Source organism: Osmerus mordax, chromosome 24, assembly GCF_038355195.1.
Source record: "Osmerus mordax isolate fOsmMor3 chromosome 24, fOsmMor3.pri, whole genome shotgun sequence".
Lineage (NCBI taxonomy): Eukaryota > Metazoa > Chordata > Actinopteri > Osmeriformes > Osmeridae > Osmerus > Osmerus mordax.
In genome coordinates, this window is record NC_090073.1 from 7,919,915 (window position 1) to 7,938,325 (window position 18,411).

The 18,411-nt window shown below is 43.9% G+C and overlaps 2 protein-coding genes and 1 long non-coding RNA gene across 3 annotated transcripts; 1 reads left to right on the plus strand and 2 right to left on the minus strand.

Annotated features, from left to right (window-relative positions):
• Positions 1 to 8,459: 8,459 nt before the first annotated feature.
• Positions 8,460 to 10,588, minus strand: lrrtm4l2 (leucine rich repeat transmembrane neuronal 4 like 2). Its single transcript, XM_067228501.1, has 4 exons — positions 10,585 to 10,588; positions 8,942 to 10,072; positions 8,841 to 8,901; positions 8,460 to 8,784 (listed from the first exon to the last, which is right to left on the minus strand). Exons 1-4 carry the CDS (start codon positions 10,586 to 10,588, stop codon positions 8,460 to 8,462), a joined length of 1,521 nt encoding a protein of 506 aa, XP_067084602.1.
• A 2,668-nt stretch (positions 10,589 to 13,256) lies between these two features.
• On the minus strand, positions 13,257 to 14,759 carry LOC136932479 (uncharacterized). Its single transcript, XR_010874748.1, has 2 exons — positions 14,679 to 14,759; positions 13,257 to 13,501 (listed from the first exon to the last, which is right to left on the minus strand). It is a non-coding gene; the product is annotated as an uncharacterized lncRNA (long non-coding RNA).
• A 211-nt stretch (positions 14,760 to 14,970) lies between these two features.
• On the plus strand, positions 14,971 to 17,179 carry LOC136933122 (leucine-rich repeat transmembrane neuronal protein 4). Its single transcript, XM_067228502.1, has 2 exons — positions 14,971 to 14,974; positions 15,627 to 17,179. Exons 1-2 carry the CDS (start codon positions 14,971 to 14,973, stop codon positions 17,177 to 17,179), a joined length of 1,557 nt encoding a protein of 518 aa, XP_067084603.1.
• The last annotated feature ends 1,232 nt before the right edge of the window (positions 17,180 to 18,411 follow it).

The following is an 18,411-nucleotide window of genomic DNA, read 5'->3' on the forward strand; positions in this document are numbered from 1 at the left end:
CCCTCTACAAGGAAAACTCACAACATTTAAATCCACAAGGAAAACTCACAACACTGAAATCTAAAAAATGTATTCGGACCCTCAAATCTTGGAATACGATTTCAACAAATGTGTTCAAGAGATAACGGCTTTGTGGTTTTGGATGTCTCCGTGTTTCTCTGGCTAAATGAGGCCAATGCTCTGAGCAGCCTGCTCTTTCTAAACAGTCACACCAGGCCACAGAGAAGACACACTGTGTTCTGTCTATCAGCCAAGCCTCTTGATAACCCCATCTATCTCACTGGACCTGGCAACGGTGGCCCTAATCACACCGCAGGGTGGCAAACAAACCTCCTTGACAGATTTCCAAATTACAAGTAAACAACCTAGCAGGGGAAGCAAACAAACGACTGTCCCGCTCCTCGCGAGCGGCTGAGGAGCCGAGCGGCTGAGGAGCCGAGCGTCTCGCTAGCAGCTGTGCTGCGGCAGACTGGCAGTGCGAGTCACAGCCGTGCGCCGTGTCACGACGACAGTTAAGCACATATATTTGTCTTTTTAAGGTGGGATGTCACTGGAAGGAGGAGGGAGCCGCGAGCAGAGGGCTGCAGTCATTCACTCTTTCTCTGACTTACGTGACTGGGGTGCAACATGTGCAGGCTCGCCTGTACGCCCATACTGATATTCACATCCATCTCGATTTTTTCAATGTAATAGGCACCATGACAGTGACTATTTTGGTTAAATATATTGCCTTGCTTACGAGATAGAAATGGACATCATTGTCATTCCTGCTTTACGTCGTAATCATAAGGGTGGGCCTGGTCCAGGCAGGTTTGGCCCTTTCTATCACGCCCTAATGAGCACAAAGGCAGTATCCTTGTCTTGTCGGCTGTCAATCATCATTGTTTGTGCCAACACCCTGTCTCAGTGTGCTGTGGAGCAAATGCTCCTGAATGATTATGCCTGTCGTTTTTCCAGCCATGACTCATTTCATGCCCAATCTGCCCACACGGCATGATATCCATGTGCCACAGCTAGAAGTAGAATATATTAGCAGCCTGAGAATATGAGGGGTTTTCCTCCCTACTCTCTCTCTCTCTCTCTCTCTCTCTCTCTCTCTCTCTCTCTCTCTCTCTCTCTCTCTCTCTCTCTCTCTCTCTCTCTCTCTCTCTCTCTATTTCCCCCAACATCTCTCTGTCACTCTCCATCACTCCCTGCCCCCCTCCACCCTTCCCCCCCCTCTCTCTGTGATCCAAAGCCACAGAGAGAGCCAGAAGGGCAGAAACACCCATCAAGCCCCAGTCAAGCGTACAGAGCTCAGCATGTGGGGCGCAAGGATGTTGTATTACACAGCAGGAAGTGATGCGTCCCTGGGAGGTAGCCATTAGTGTTTGGCCTTCTATACCCACCAATGTGGAAATCGCTTAACAGAAAGTATGTTGCTCGTCACAAAAGGACCAGACCTAATGAGTGGCACGGACAAAAAGGTTAAGGTTGCCGTGTTTGTTCAGCAGTCTGATTATAAGCTTTCAGCAGCCATTTACAAGGATCACAGGCATGGGGCATGGAGTGCCTACTAGGGCTTCAGTTTTGTGGACGGATGGATGGTTGGATGGAGGGAAGGATGAGGGAGGGGAGGGGGCAAAGTTTTAATATGGGAGTGTTGTTAGAAGGAACATGGTCCTCTCACTGTGCAGTCAGAGACTCATGGAGTCTGAGGGGAAGGCAAATCGAATAAGGAACAGGGACACAGATAGAGTGTACATTTGTGCCAATAAATCACTTCCCCGGTGTCTTAGGGATTGGACATTGATTGAGTTGTTTTATCTCATCAGGAGAGATTACTCTGAGCTTAAACCAGAAAGTGTGCCAAGCCTTATCCCCTACAGACAGAGACAACATTGTCTGCTCAGTCACGGAGGACAGCAATTGGAGAGAATTTAAGTAATTTGGAACAAGAGAAAGTCAGAAATCTATAAAGGGGTGCCATATGCACCACTCTGCCTGGTGCTGTGACACTGCTCCAATGGTTTGAATCTGCATTCAACAGAAGACTCCTGAACCAAGAGTCAAGATTCCGTCCACATTCCTGCACATTCCGAACAGTCTCACAATGGGCAGAAAGTAATTAATTCTCAGAAAAACAGTCGATAAAAAATAAATAAAAATATCGGTATGTCGTAAATGCCGCGTGGTTGCAAGACCAAGTTCCATTACCTCCAGATTTGTTTTTTTTCTATGTCACTTTCTGTCTTTGCTCTGTCTTTCCTTCTCCCCCCCTCTCTGTGACGCACACACAAACACTGCCTCAAGCTATTGGATGGTGGACGCCATAATCCTGGAGGATGGGGGGCTCCTATGCCAAACCACTGAAGTCTGGCCCAGGGAAAGGGCCCATGGAGAGAGACGTCCCCCCAGCCCTGCCAGGAGAAGAGGAGGAAAGAACTGACACATTTTGATAAAGAGAGAAAAAATCCACCCGAGTCCCTGTTCCATACGCTCTCCGTGACAGTTAACTCACTGCAAGTTGCAAAGTGCAACTTGAACTCAGAATGATTCATCTGAAACACACACAGTCATAACTCAATACGTTTTCATTTTTTATTTTTCTCTTTAAAACAAATTGTTCGATCATTCCTTACTGTTTTCTATTTTCTTCAGATAATCTTTTGTGAGAGCTCCTGGAAAAACAAGTTTTGGGGTACAGGTTTCTCCCATAACTGATAGAATAGTGTCATGTAATGAGAAATAAACATTAAAATAAACACAAGAAGAATGTCTCCTCTTTTGAAGTTGCTGGGCTTCCTTGTTAATTTAAGATAAAACCTTCATTTGAAATATTCATAGCCTCTCCGGTCTTTCATGTGTTTATAATGACAGACAGCTGAAGCTTGTGGAGTTCACAAAAACAAGTTATATCAAGACTTTCTTCATTCAGCTTTAAAAAAAAAATCTTTATTTGACATTATCGGGCATTTTAAACAGGACTGGAATGTTATCCAGTTATGTATACATATTCCATTCAGAATTCCATTTTAAATTCCTAAGCAAATAGTTTTTCAATGTTAAGATTAGCACAGGGCATCTTGTACCTTGTACTCAACTTGGTAATGAAAACAGCTGTGATGACTCACCTAACTTTACATTTACATTTAGTCATTTAGCAGACGCTCTTATCCAGAGCGACTTACAGTAAGTACAGGGACATTCCCCCGAGGCAAGTAGGGTGAAGTGCCTTGCCCAAGGACACAACGTCAGTTAGCATGACCGGGAATCGAACTGGCAACCTTCGGATTACTAGCCCGATTCCCTAACCGCTCAGCCAACTGACTCTAACTTGAACACACATTTGTGGGTAATAAAACACACGGTAGGATAGTACATACACAAGATTAAAAGGCAAATGTTCGATTGTTTGAGTCCCAACGGCTAGACCAAAGCTAGACCTGATGCTGATTTTGTCAAGCATGTAGCTAAAGTTCTACAAATCATCCACATTCTTGCATGTGTGTTCATGTAAAAAGCATTTGCACTATACTGGATGTACACTACAACACAGCAAATCCAAAGAAGTCAAACACAGTGCTATATTTTCTGACAGAGACAAATGGACTGGACATTCTAGACTTCTCTGAGGCCCACAACACAAACTGTCAGACCGAGGTGCATAAAACTTCACCCAACCCCAAAACCTGGGATTACTTTCATTTTACCCTGACAAACCACGCAACAGAAATCACTTTCACAAGTTATGCTCGACTAAAAATGCTCCCCAAGACTGGAATGAGGGGCAGCATGCGCTCTAAAAAGTCAAACGTTAATGGTTTCTATGTACAGTGAATAGACTGACTTTCAGCGTTTAATTCTCTGTGTTCGGTTCCAGTGTGACACCAGCAGTTTATTTAAACGTGAGTGACGACGAGTTCCATGGTCAGAGGAGGTTGCAATAGGAACATGAAGGATGTCATTCTGCTGTTAGATGTGCGCATGATCTGGGAGACAATAACAGCGGTGTTGGTCACGAGGGTGAAGGGTTACCGGGGTGGTCCTTCAATATTTACATCTAGTCATTTAGCAGACGCTCTTATCCAGAGCGACTTACAGTAGGTACAGGGACATTCTCCCCCGAGGCAAGTAGGGTGAAGTGCCTTGCCCAAGGACACAACGTCATTTTTCACGGCCAGGAATCGAACTGGCAACCTTCATATTACTAGCCCGCTTCCCTAACCGCTCAATAGGTCAGGAACGCCTCTGTCCTGGTAGAGAAAGTCCCACACAGCCTGACTGTTTCAAAAGCCTGACAGCAATCCAGCGATCTCCTGCGGAGGCAGCTCCTTCTGATGTTGTGAGTCTTCTGAGTCCGTCAACACCACTTGGAGTCTGTAGAGTTTCTGCTATACATTTATATATATATTCTGTGTATAGAAGCAGGGGAATTGCAGGCAGGTTTCACCCTATGGGAAGAAAGAAGAGAAATAAGAACAATTACAGAATACATTCACTGCTTTTTTGAAACCCACGTATGGGCCCACTGCCTCAAGAGAGAAGCCAGTACCAGTTACATATGAGGGGAGTCAGGGGGCTAGTAATCCAAAGGTTGCTGGTTCGATTCCCGGCTGTGCAAAATGACGTTGTGTCCTTGGGCAAGGCACTTCACCCTACTTGCTTCGGGGAGAATGTCCCTGTACTTACTCTAAGTCGCTCTGGATAAGAGCGTCTGCTATATGACTAAATGTAAATGTAAATATGACAGACATGCATGTGGGTTGTATAAATAAAATACATTAATAGAGAACAAACATTGTAAGCTTTGGTATACCCACAAAACATATGCTAGACAATACATCACCATTATGCTCTGTGATTACCATGTTAATACACTGGCTTTAGTGCTGTTTGACGTGAGCAAGCTGACAGCCAAGCAATTAACGAGAATATATTCCTGCAGACTAATCTTACAGCTGTCAAATTAAGATATAGATTGTTCTTCTATATTTCACCATATCAACTTGGGTGATGAATTGGAGGACATGAAATAATTACACTGAAAAATTCTACTTGAGGGACTTAAGCTATCCTGCTTCATCCCAATGTAACATAAATTAAAAGCATTTTGAATACTAAGTAGTGCCATCTGCAGTGCTAGACAGCTTCTGTCAAGACTTAATTTTTAGTTGGACAAAGACTGAGTAGTTTTTCCAGTCTCTAACAGCGAATATGTATTGGTTGACTCCTATATTTCAAGTGATTGCTAAAGTAATTGGCCATTCAGTTTATCCACACAAAAATCTTAAAGTATGCTGAAGAATAATTCTTGAATTCAGAGGCTCATAAACAGATCATTGTACTTCAATGATAATTTACGGTTTGGAAGTAGTGAGTGAATATTTTAGCAGTTGATGTCTCAAGTGAGTTGATGTCTTAGAATTTGTTATTAGTAAATAATATCTTGAAAATACCAAGATAATATATAATTGAAAATGATCTCCATACCCTTGTGAAGGGGTAGGCTGAGAGGCCATCAATGGACAATTTGGACATACTATGTAAGGCTGGGTGTCAAACCTGCCCCCACCTCTCATATCCATCTCACCTCTCACTCGAGACACTGCAAAGACTGCGGCTTTTATGTGCTTTTGATTCCCGCAAAGACTGCAGCTTGTATTTTGTTTTGTTCCATTTTAATTTTTTTGTTATTTATTTGTATTACTTTTATCACTTGTATTATTGTTTTTATTATTATTGTTTATTGTTTTTATTGATTTCATGTAAAGCACATTGAGCTGCAATTCTTGTATGAAATGTGCTATATAAATAAAGTCTTATTATTATTATATGCTAAAGTCTGGAGTTTCTGGACGGTCTCAACTTGATGGCTCTCACACCCCATTCAAGATTTGGTCTGATTGGTTGTCCTTGTGGGGGCAGGTTTGACACCCAGCCTTACACATACAAATCAGAAAGAAGCCCATTGTTTTCTACACAGTTTAACATACCTGGCACTGCAGTAGCTCAATACTGTACAGTACATTGTTTCCAAAAACGGCACCAAAAAAACTTCATCCACTTGTTCTAGGACTATCTAACGACCCTCCACAATCAGACGATACAAGACGACAAACAATTTGTGTTGAATATCAATTTCGCCGCTCTTAGAGTCCAACGTGAAGCTCACATTGACTTTCCAAATGAAGGGATTGATCATAAATGCAAGTGCAGAAAGCATGATGTATGGGTATATAAATCTTTCTGCTGGAGGTAACCCCATGCCTGGAAACCAGAAACACAAGCCGTGTTAAGTGAATAGAGTGATGGGGCCCATAAATCTCACTGAATAAACATTCGTGAAGGTTTATTTTTCTCCCTTACACAGGAGCTGTGAGCTGTGTTTGATAAAAAAAAACAGAAAGCTATCCAGCTGGCTATTCCCTGCCTCATGCATATAACACCTACATGTGCAGCTCAGTAGCCATCTGCATAGAATAGGATTACAACACACATTGGATTATCCTGCTCAAAATGAATCCTGGTATCCTGCTGCAGAAATTCACCTTTTTGATAAGGTAACACTCCTAACGGAGATAAATAATCCTACACACACACACACACGTGCCCCTTTGCCCACTTGATATTTTCTTATTACCATGAGGAGGCTGAGACAGATGGAGGCGTGTTGTACTTTCCTAACAGCAAAGGGAGCCTTGACCCATCAGAGTCCCTGTTTCCTCAGCGTCTGTAGTTCCTGTTGTCTTCCTCTCCTTACACAGCAGGCACACAGCCCCTGAACACAGCCCTGAACACAGTCCTACACCCACACCAGGCACACAGTCCTACACACACACCAGGCACACAGTCCTACACACACACCAGGAACACAACCCTACACAACAACACCGGGGCTGCCAGCATGGGCACTGCTGAATTAACCATGTGGCAGCAGAGGATGGCAGAGATGACAGTTACAGAGTGAGGTGGAGGGAAGTGGCATTGTGGGATTGACCTGTTGTCATTGAGTTACTGTTGCCCTAAGTAGGCCTTATTTAAAACCCTGAGATTGAATTTAGACATCACAATGAGATTCCGAACTTCGGATGGATTCTGATTCTGGAAAACACAATGTCCACTTAATAACATCAGAGATGACTCAATGACTCAAAAAACAGAGATTATACTCAGTTATTTCCGCATCATAATGTAGATCTCAGGGACAATGACTTGGCAGAGGAATTCCATTACTAATCTTTTACCAAATCAAGTCTGCATAATCCGTCTATGATGATAAATCAAAAGCCTTGGGTTTTTGCTGCAATTCATACCAATCGTTGGGGTGAATTTACGTTCTGCTGTCACTTGAAACAGCAAGATAACATTCCTGGCACAGCAAGAAAACATCTTTCAAGGGCTTCTTCGAGAGCTTCCATTTCAAAACAACATCAAAACAATCTTGATAGACCTAAAAGGAGAATGGGAACCCAATGTGATCCCTGAATAAAAACACAGGTCTTGTGTATAAATAGGCAAGGCAAGGTTCAAGTGAACCCTTTCTTCCTCTCTCCCCTGAGACAAGGGAGTGCTATCCATCAGTCAAAGTGTTTCTCTTCTGATGACAGAAATAATTATCAGTTTCTTAATGCTCAGAACACACACAGGAAGTGCTTCTGCAAGATTGTTCCACTTTAGCTACTTCCAAATCATTGATGGAAAAATAAATGAATAGAGCTTCTTTTTTTTTTTTTAAGCAGATGAGTTCTCTGCTCCAAATTGATTTTATTTGAGGGAACCACTTCTCCTTAGCACCAGCCAAGTGCTGTAATGGCTTTTGAGGTCTAAGAGAATGTGTGCGGATGGAGAGAGGGATCGCTCTGTAATTCTCAATATTTCTAGTGTACTATGAATTTATATTCATAAACTGGATTAAACTGTTGAGGAAAACAAATGCAGTGGCACGAGACATTTACTTTAACATCCCCTCACAGATCTTATACAAGATCAGCAGTTTGTTGACCAGCTGTCCTTCCGGTCACCATACCGTCAGCCACAATAGTGTAGCTGTGTTAACACCCTGCTTGGTAAGAGACACATCTGGATTGTGACGTTACCTAGCACGAATGAGTGAATAGTAAAAGAATCAGACCCTCCTTTTCAGATGTCAGGGTGACGTGATCCACAATCTACACTTCCAGACACAGGCAGTGACGCATCATGCCACCAACCGACACACAACAGATCCAATATAAAGTGTCGCGAAAGCAATCTGTCATAAACCGACAGACCGTGTTGTTACTGTAACTTTATTGGCATTGTCAATTACTTCTGTAGAGAGCATAACTGGTGGTGTTTAGTTTACGACACGGGAGGGTTTAAAAATAAGAATACAACCGCACCGACGAACGAGAAGGTCGAACAAACGAAGGGCGTCGAGCAGAGCTGTTTACCTCTGGCCCTCAGCCGCAGTGTCAATGTGGGACGCAGATTCCGCCTCACACCTCGCACTCTCTGGATCCCGAGATGGTGCAGGTGCATGGGCCTGCCTCGTTCACCAGGGTGTCCATGGTGTCCGAGTTAGCATGGTAGGTCAGGTAGTACTCTTGGAGCTGAGAGTTGAGGCTGAGGTCCTGCTTGCGGGACTTTTTCCTGCGCTTGTGGTTGACCGACTGTTGCTGCAGCTGCCTCATGGAACTGGGATAGCGCCTCCACGAGACATAGATCACCAGCAGGATCAACGACAACGACAGGAACAGGGCTACGCTGCCTGCGATGATTTTATGGAAGGCCATGTGCGCAAAGTCTAACTCTGGGGAAAATGTGGGTTGTGGAAGGATGAAGGTTATCAGTGTGGACTCTCCTGTGAGCGGGCCTATCGTGACAAGCCTGCCAGCTGGGGGGGTGGGGGTCTGGACTGGTGGAGCAGGGGGACTTTGGCTTGTTGTGACCGAGTCAGAGGGAGAGGTAGGCCCCAAACTGACAACAGCTGAGGTGGGCAGACCGGCAATCATGCCTGTAGTAAGTGCCCCATCTCCAAAGTCCTCACATATGGAGTAGTTCTTTACTATGTCCATGACCTTGTCTCCCTGAACTGACTTGGGACTGCTGCATATCATGCTGATGTCCTTCGGGTCTCGGAAGGTCTTCAGCCAGGCCACCAGGGGGCATATGCTGTAACTGCAGTCCCAGGAGTTTCCCGCCATGTTGATAGTAGTGATGGAGACCCAGGCAGCCACCGTTTCCTGGGACACGTTGTTAAGCTTGTTAGATTCAAGATTGAGTGTCTGTAAGTTTGGCATGCACTGGAACACGCCAGGGTCCAAGATCTGGATTTCGTTTCCTGAGAGGTCTAATTTCTGCAGCGTGAGCCAGATCCAAGGCAAGCCTTGATTGATGGTTCTAATGCGGTTCCACTGCAAGTAGAGAGCCCGGAGGTTGGTAAGACGAGGGAACAGAGAGAAATTAATCCTCGAAAATTGATTATGCTCCAAATGAAGTTCCTTCAGCTTGAACAGCCCGAGGAAGGTGGTCCGAGTTAGGGTCCTTATGCGGTTGTAACCCAGGTCTAGGAACTCCAGGCTACGACATTCCAGAAACGTTCGGACAGGTATCCTTTTCAGCCCGTTGGACCGAAGGTGTAGGTTTTGGAGTTTCCGAAGCCCGTAAAAATGGCCAGGTTCCAGGATCTGGAGCTGGTTGTAGGACAAGTCAAGGTTGCGCAGGTTCGGAACAGCATTGAAAGTATTATTGTAGAGGTGTGCTATCTTGTTGGAGCTGAGGATGAGTTCTTTGAGCCTACGCACCCCCTGGAAAGCTAAACTATCAATGGCGCTGATTGCGTTGTGGTCCAGGTAGAGCCAGATTAACTGGTTCAGATGAGCAAACTGGTAAGGAAGGAGAATCAGCAGGCTGTTGTAGCGCAGAGAGAGACCCTGGCAACCAGTGGATATGTTTTCTGGGACGTCTTGAAAGATGCCAGACTCACAATAAACAATCTTTCCCTCACAGCGGCAGCTGGTCGGGCACATCCTCTCCCCCTGGCTGAGCAGCAGCAGAACAGACACATAGAGAAGAAGGTATGACAGCTTCCAGTCCCAAAGCAGGGAACCTGAGAGGAAGCAGAGGGAAAGGGGCCATCATTCCACACCCGTGGTTATTTGACACAATCGGGCATGTCCGTAATATCGACCGGACAGCCAGCCTGTTGCTTTAGAATGTATTTAACATTTAATAATGGTGATCTTTTATATCAGGGCGAACCGTTTCGATATATGGTGATGGACTGACTTTGATCTGTTTCCTCCACATCCAGCAAAGTATATATCTATAGTGTTACTCTTTATCAGTCAAGAATCATGAAATACACAAATAGAAATAGGTGATAATATTATAATTAATTTTTAGTAGTTAGCTTAAGTAGCCAGTTCGATAAAACTAGAAATCTTTAAACACAAACTCAATGTGCTGAACTTCCCTTCTAACCATAATTAGACATGGGCCTATACAAATATATCTATTTTTATAACAGACTGAGCCCATAAAATGCATTTGTTCATTATAAAGGTTATAAGATATACGAAATATTGCTGTCACACAGGCTAGTCTTAAGTGGTCACTTACCCATCGTTGGAGGATAAGCAGACATCCAATTTGAGAACAGATGGAAACTCCAATCCTTCACTGCACCCGCTTCTTGAAATTGCCTAACTATTGGAAGTTAGTAAAGATCCGCTTGACACTGATTTCTGATGCTATTATTTATCAGAAGAAGCAGCAGGTTCGAACAGTGGAATGCGGTGTGCGAACTAGTGAGCTTCAGAAGTCGGCGGAAGGTACACTGGAGGCAATGCATAGTGATGCGCTTCTTGTCACTAATCAGAGATGGTAAATGTTAGGCTACTTCAACGACATTCTAACTAACCGGCTTTATGCGCAATATCGAAATCAGTTGGAAGGTGGACAAGCGACACTGCGATATACCTTGTGAGCTTGGTCATACACCCGATTCTCTCTTTTGCTCTGCAAACACACACAAAGAGAGAGAGAGAGAGAGAGAGAGAGAGAGAGAGAGAGAGAGAGAGAGAGAGAGAGAGAGAGAGAGAGAGAGAGAGAGAGAGAGAGAGAGAGAGAGAGAGAGAGAGAGAGAGAGAGAGAGAGAGAGAGAAAGAGGTGTTGCATGTGCGAGTTTGGTCATCAATACCCTGCCGAGGGCATGAATGTATTTTGCAGAAATATATAGAGCAGTTGATGGAAGCATATTGTCCATGATTTAATAGAACTCATACTCACAGTAGGCTACACAATGGGACTCCAGACCACTTCTAAATGGAAGACTGTTTATTGCAAGCATTTATAGGACTTACGTAAAGTTAGTCCACTTATTTTCAATTTAAATCTGATTTCATATGTCCGTTATGTAGGCTACATCAATAAAAATAGAGAACCCTATTTTGTTGGTAGTGAATAGGCCTACTGATTAAATACTTTTGTATTGGGCCGAACTTTCCCACATTTTTGATTGAATGTTTGAATTTAATGTTTATTTCCCGGATTGGCCTAGATATGGGAGGGGAGTGACAGCAACGTTATATGAATGCTAACAGAAATAGCATTCTGTTCTGCGAAACGTGCGTTTTTTATTATTAGTTATATTACTATTCTCATTATAATCAGGCTATTTTTCTAATAAATAGGCCTGACTAGTATAAGCGACGTGTTATAATAAAACTCAAAAGTGGCTTATTTGATTTTGAACTACCAAATAAACCACAGAGATTAATGAACTCTTGGAATGAGATGGAAGCGGTTGTAATACTTTTTTGGCAATATGTGAAATCACATTACTCAATACTTTTCTTACCTCGTTTTTAAATATGAGGACGGTAGATGGCAGCCTTGTACCGTGTCACTTCTTATGAACTCCGTGGAAGTGACCAAGCTTGTGAGATCTGATTGGTAGGTTATACAGGTTGCTGCTGAAGGTCACATGCAGTAATTCTATGCATAAGGATACGAGTCTTATAAAGTATAAAATGGGTCTTTATCCAACTAGAATGTTGTGTATTAAAGGATAATGTGTTTATGTGCCCTGCATGTCAATATAAAATATGAAGTTGTAGTTGTAGTCAGGTTTTCCAAATGCCTTGTGAAAGTGTTAAAAACGATGTCAGCGTTTGAGTGCCACATCTCTACAATAGGCTACATGACTCATGTATCAGCAACAGTCTATTACATTGAACAGAAACTGGTTTCCAGACGTGAGGGATCATAAAATGGGATTTCCTGCACTTAAAGAAGGTTCCACATCTTGTGTTTTGTTGGGGTGTTTTCATTATGAATGTTGTAACATCTGAAAGGCAACTCTGCAATACAATCCTTTGATAAAAGAAAACATCCTTCAACCTCTAGCATAGAATTTATGTGGATTGTGTTAATCCACAAAAATGTCACCATAAATGTCATACCTCAAAATAGAGGTTGAAGTGCTGAACATCAACAAAAGACATCTTCCCTCTTCTCTTCTGACATATGTACCACATTGATAACAAGCCGCAGAGCAGTGCAAGGATTTTTGGGAACAAAACCATGTGTTCCACAAGTAGCTCTAGTGAACAGTTGAACCTTCTGAAAGCTCATCTTCAGTTCATCCTGTAGCAGATCAGTTTGGATGAGTAAACGTCAAACCGGAGCACTTGCCATCTTTCAAGTTGTACTGTGTGTCATTCACGTGAATGGCTCATGGCAAGAGAACAAAACAACCGTGTTCAGAGCCTATTCTGTACATCACCCATCTCCATCTTTCACCACCTCTTTGTTTACTGTTATTGTAGTCTTATTTATTTATTTCCATAATGTGTTACAGTGGGATTCATTATCTGGGAGTGAAGCAGATCTTTGCCTTGTTCTATAATTCAGGGCTCAGTCACAGACAGACATTAAAGTTTCATAAGAGGCAATTTGGTGGATGAGTCGGTCGCACAGTGAGGTGATGCAGTGTTGCTGTCTAAGGTAAGAAACTCAAACGTGACCTGGTTGTCTTGGAAACTCAAGGCCTGACCATCGATCAAGGAATGGTTGTAACAAAAGAAAAGTGTGCATTCTACCCCCTCGTAAAATCTTTGTCATGAGTGTTGTTTCTGAGAGGAGGAGAAATTTGATTGGAATCATTTTAAACCTTAGTTGTCTAGCTGGCTTTGTGTTCTCAAGAAGTGAAAAAGATTAATGTTGCATTTGCTCAACCTCGTAAAGAACACACATAGACACCAGAACAAAAGTTACACTTTAAGTCCATGTCCCTTCACAAACGTTTTAATATCTGCACAACAGAAGCAGCTTAATGTAAGACTTATAGATGAAGAAGAGCGTAGGACAACTCTGAATCTGCTTCATAAGAATCTGAGGAACTGGCACATTTGACAAATCCAATCCACGCGTGTTCTGTGGAGAGTCCTACAGGAGAGCGGAAATGCTAACACTTGGTGCTGCTCTTGTAGGTCACTGTCACGACAGGGAAACAGATTGTTTTTGTGGAAGAGTCCTACAGGGAGATAAGAGGTGATTAGAACAGCCTTTAAGGGCTTAGCTGAGAAAAAGGAAATCAATCCACAGTGAAGCGCTGTATCACCATGCGGTGTAATTACAGTCTGATTATCAAAGATCTGTGGTGCCCCCATGGAAATAATACTTGATTTTAAAATGTGTTCTTTTAATGAGTCCAGTCCACCGCATGAAAGCTTAATTGGGCTTGCTATTATGCATTAACTGTATTTTTCAATCATGCTCATCTCCCCACACCATGTCTTATTGCATCCTGCTTCACAGGGGCTCTTGGGTCTGTGTCTTAGCTATCTGAGTTGACATAAAGCTTGAATTGTCTTGATTGGTGTCAATTATTTGTGGTCACGCAACAACAATGTGAGCTAAGGTACGGAGCCAGGTATCATTGATGATGTCTCCTACTCATTCAAAGCATCACCTGGGGAGAACTGTGATTGCTTGTAGGTTTCACATTATGGGAGTTCAACAATAAGTCAGTGGAAACCATTTAACTTTTCCTCTCATGATGTCACTAGCTTTTTTTTGTGTGCCTGGTATAATATAAAAACTGTATATAAAGTACACCTTTACTTGATTTTAATGTTGGTAAACTTAATGAAGGTGTGTTAGAATAGTTGTTGTGCTTATTGTGGAACGGTATGGTATGTTAGTTCTTTTTCTTTATCACTTGGGACTAACCTTATACTTTGTGCTTGTTGTATGAGTGCATTTTAAAGGTGTATGGCATATAACATTTACAAACGATTGTCCTATAACATATGGTGAATGTAACCATCCCTAAGTCGAAACATATTTCCCCAAAGACAAAGTAACACCGTATTATTTGTCAAGATGGTAACCCTGACTACCAGGAGAGGGCATTCCAAATGCACAAGGATGTAGGACGATGTCTGGATTATCGTCCCACAACCCCCAGCTGCGATAAAACTAAAGCACGACGGGGGAATTCGCAGTAGTTTACAGTCTGCAGCAAAGACGGTCAGCAGTGGTCTTCATTCTGCCAACCTTATCTCTGATTAATACTGGATTACAAAATCACTCGCTTTCTAACTATCACTCGGATTATATTTCCTACAATTTCCTTCTTTCTTCCATGCATTACATCTTGATTCCACAAAATAATACACTCAATATTTGACAAAGGAATGAAGTCTTACCAATTGCTTGCTCTCCAAACGTTTTTGTTTGCTTTGAGAGTTTCATAGCATCTCGGGTGTAGGGTGCAATCATTAAAGGTTTTTTCGACATTTGCGGGACTTCGGAATCAACGACAGGTGTGCACAGCGCTGTGAGTCCGGCTGCGGCGCGAATTGGCTTTTCTTACTGGAAGCTGAGCGCGGGTCTTATTTGGAAATCCAGACCAGATGCCGAATGCGAGCGAAATGCAAGATTTGGGTTTAAGAAAAGGGACACTCTAACCTTTGGAAAGGAGACTCAGGCAACGCAGACATGGGTATGTAACATCACGTATTCTCAATGTTAACTTGTGTATCACAGCCACATCATTTATCACACACAGCTCTTATGAAGAATCTTATGTCATGAAGTAGTGTGCCTCAATTCCGCATAACAACACAAAAACAAATCTGACTTAATACATGATACACTTAATTGATTAATACACTTAATTACCATTATGTGTTTTAGATTCGTGTCTTTGAATTATCCTTGATCGTATCAGTCTTACCATATGCTACTGTGGCCTATTCTAAACTGTGTTTGCACTGTGTGTTGGGTAAACAGGGCTAGGTAAAAGAAGAAATATGACCACAAGAGTATGTCAATAAGCAAAAAAAATATAGCTCACCCTTGCAAGATAAAACCTGTTGACACTGCAGTCACACCAGTATGTCATATTTCACATATTTGTTCTGGATGAATGCTTATGTAAGCATGAGAATGAGCAGCAAGATGTAAATATCCATAGTTGGAAAACAGGGGAGCAGCTGGGAGCTTGACACAGTACCTTTCATCCTGTTGTCACTTAAGTTTTTGGGGCTACAGGAGATCAAACGTATGATGTATGTTATGATCAACAGAGCCAGACTCAAGTTTTCTCAGTGTTCCCCATGTTCCTCGTACGAGATGTTTCTGTGTGCCTGCAGGATCTCTGGCGTGGCGTTGGCTGCTCCTCGTCCTCACGGTGGTGGTCCAGGCCTGCCTCGCCGCCGCCCCCCAGGGCCCCGTCCGCGAGCGCTCCTGTCCCCAGAGCTGCAGGTGCGACGGGAAAATCGTGTACTGCGAATCAAACGCCTTCCGCGATGTGCCTAGCAACGTGTCGGTGGGGTGCCAGGGCCTCTCCCTGCGTTACAACAGCCTGGCGAGCCTCAGTCCCAGCCAGTTCTCAGGCCTCAGTCAGCTGGTCTGGCTCTACCTGGATCACAACTACATTAGCGAGGTCGACAGCCAAGCTTTCCACGGCATCCGGAGGCTCAAAGAGCTGATTATTAGCTCGAATAAGATCACGCTGCTGAGAAACTCGACTTTCCATTCTGTCACCAACCTGCGTAATCTCGACCTCTCATACAATAAACTGCAAGTCCTCCAGGCCGGACAGTTCCTAGGCTTGCGGAAGTTGCTCAGCTTGCACTTGCGGTCTAATTCCCTGAAAACCTTCCCAATGCGGGTCTTTCAGGATTGTCGCAATCTGGAGTTTCTTGATCTTGGCTATAACCGCCTGCGAAGCCTCACGAGGAACGCCTTCGCCGGGCTGCTCAAACTGGTAGAGCTTCATCTGGAACACAACCAGTTCTCCAAGATTAACTTCTCTCATTTTCCCCGCCTGACCAACCTTCGGGCCCTCTATCTGCAGTGGAACCGAATCAAGTCAATTACCCAGGGCCTCACCTGGATGTGGACCTCTTTGCAGAAACTGGACCTCTCGGGAAATGAGCTGTACAACCTGGATGCCAGCACATACCAGTGTCTCCCCAACCTCCAGACCCTAAACCTGGACTCCAACAAGCTCAGCAACATGTCCCAAGAGACAGTAGAGGCGTGGATCTCTCTCACCACCATCAGCCTGGCCGGTAACGTGTGGCACTGCAGTCCCAGTATATGTCCCCTAGTGGCCTGGCTGAGGAACTTCAAGGGAAACAAGGAGTCTACAATGATTTGTGCTGGCCCCAAGGAGGTTCAGGGCGAGAAAGTGATTGATGTGGTCGAGACTCTTAATATCTGTAGAGCGACGCCCAGCTCTTCTATCTCCACCACATCTTCACCCACCTCCGCCTCCCTGCCTGCCCTCCTGCCCCTTCCCACGCTGCCCTCCGTCGACGAGGGGCTGACCTTGGGAGCCCCGGCCCCCCCCACCCCCACCAGTGCCTCTCCTGACCTCCCTCTGCCTGATAATGAATACGTCTCCTTCCACAAGATCATTGCCGGTAGCGTGGCCCTCCTCTTGTCTGTGGCGGTGATTCTGCTGGTGATCTATGTGTCGTGGAAGCGCTATCCCAGCAGCCTCAAGCTCCTACAGCAGCGTTCCATGAGTAAAAAAAGGCGGAACAAAGTGCGGGAAACGGAACGCACTCTTAGCTCGCCCCTGCAAGAGTATTACGTGGACTACAAACCGACAAACTCTGAAACTATGGATATGCTGGTGAATGGGACTGGATCCTACACGTACACCATCTCGGGCTCCAGGGAATGTGAGGTATGACCCATCGCCCTACTAAAAACCATTTCCTCTGCGGGGCACAAGAGGTAAATTCCAACATGCGGGAAAAAGATAGTTGACTATTTTTTTCTCACATTGGTGTTTGTTTCGTGATTGGTGTTGTGATTGGTGTATTTAAAAGAAGGCGTTACTGCATGGTGACTCGGTGTGGTGCAATGCCGGGTGTGTTCTGGTTCATGAACCAAAATGGTTCAGGAATCAATTGCAATTTGAAGGTAATTCACTTTCCCTGTGAAGTGACTGTGCAGTGAATGGTGTACTGTTTGGTATTTGCTACAGTGTCATTTGTTTGTTGTGAACACCATGACTCAGGGAATCACTTGAATCATGAAATCTGTTGAATGACTCACACACAGAATTAGACATTACACAAATACACAATATTGGTATAATTTACCCCCCCCCTCCAATTTCCATTAAAAAAAAATATTATTACCAGTACATATCAGAGTACACAGATAAAGTATATAAAGCCAGTAGTAGTTAGTAAACAGTAGAGAGTGGAGCAGACAGCAGACTGTTTTTTGATGGTAAAAGCAGAAGCACAACCAGTTCAGGCTTGAGGCCACGATGATGGCGGTCCTGCTCATTGGAGGAAGCAAGACAGGCCCTCTTTCCTCAGTGGGGAGTGACGTGATTTGATCACAGCAAATTGCAGGTCTGTCTGAGAGCTCTGAGACAAAGCGAGAGGCCGTCAGGGCAGATATCCATTCTGCTTGTGGAGTGCACTGCCTGAATGGGTCAGAGCTGAGTCACAGTGGAGCTCAATGTGAAGGTAAAGGGAATGGGTCATGGGCAAAAAACGAAAAAAACAAAAAAACAAACAAAAAGGTGGAAAAGTTAAAGGTCCTCTGAGATTTGTTCAGTAGGCTATACTCTACTTCTACCTCTAAGACATCAGTATCCTTGCAGCAAGCCATATGTTTCCCATACATTCATCAACGCCTGCCTGTGTTTAAATATTAACCAGCAATCCATTTCTTACTGTCATGTCGTAATAAAGTAGAGAGTGTAGGGACAGGGTACTACAAGGATAACTGTGATGGAAATATGTAGTGCAAAAGAATAGTATAAAGAATTCTAGAATGTGACCATTGTGCTGATTTCATGATGCAGACAATGCAGTACAGCTAGACAATGGAAACCCCAGAAGTTGCAGACAGCCACGAGGCAGGCAGGGGAGTATGAGAGGAACTGAGTCAGAAGGGCTAATT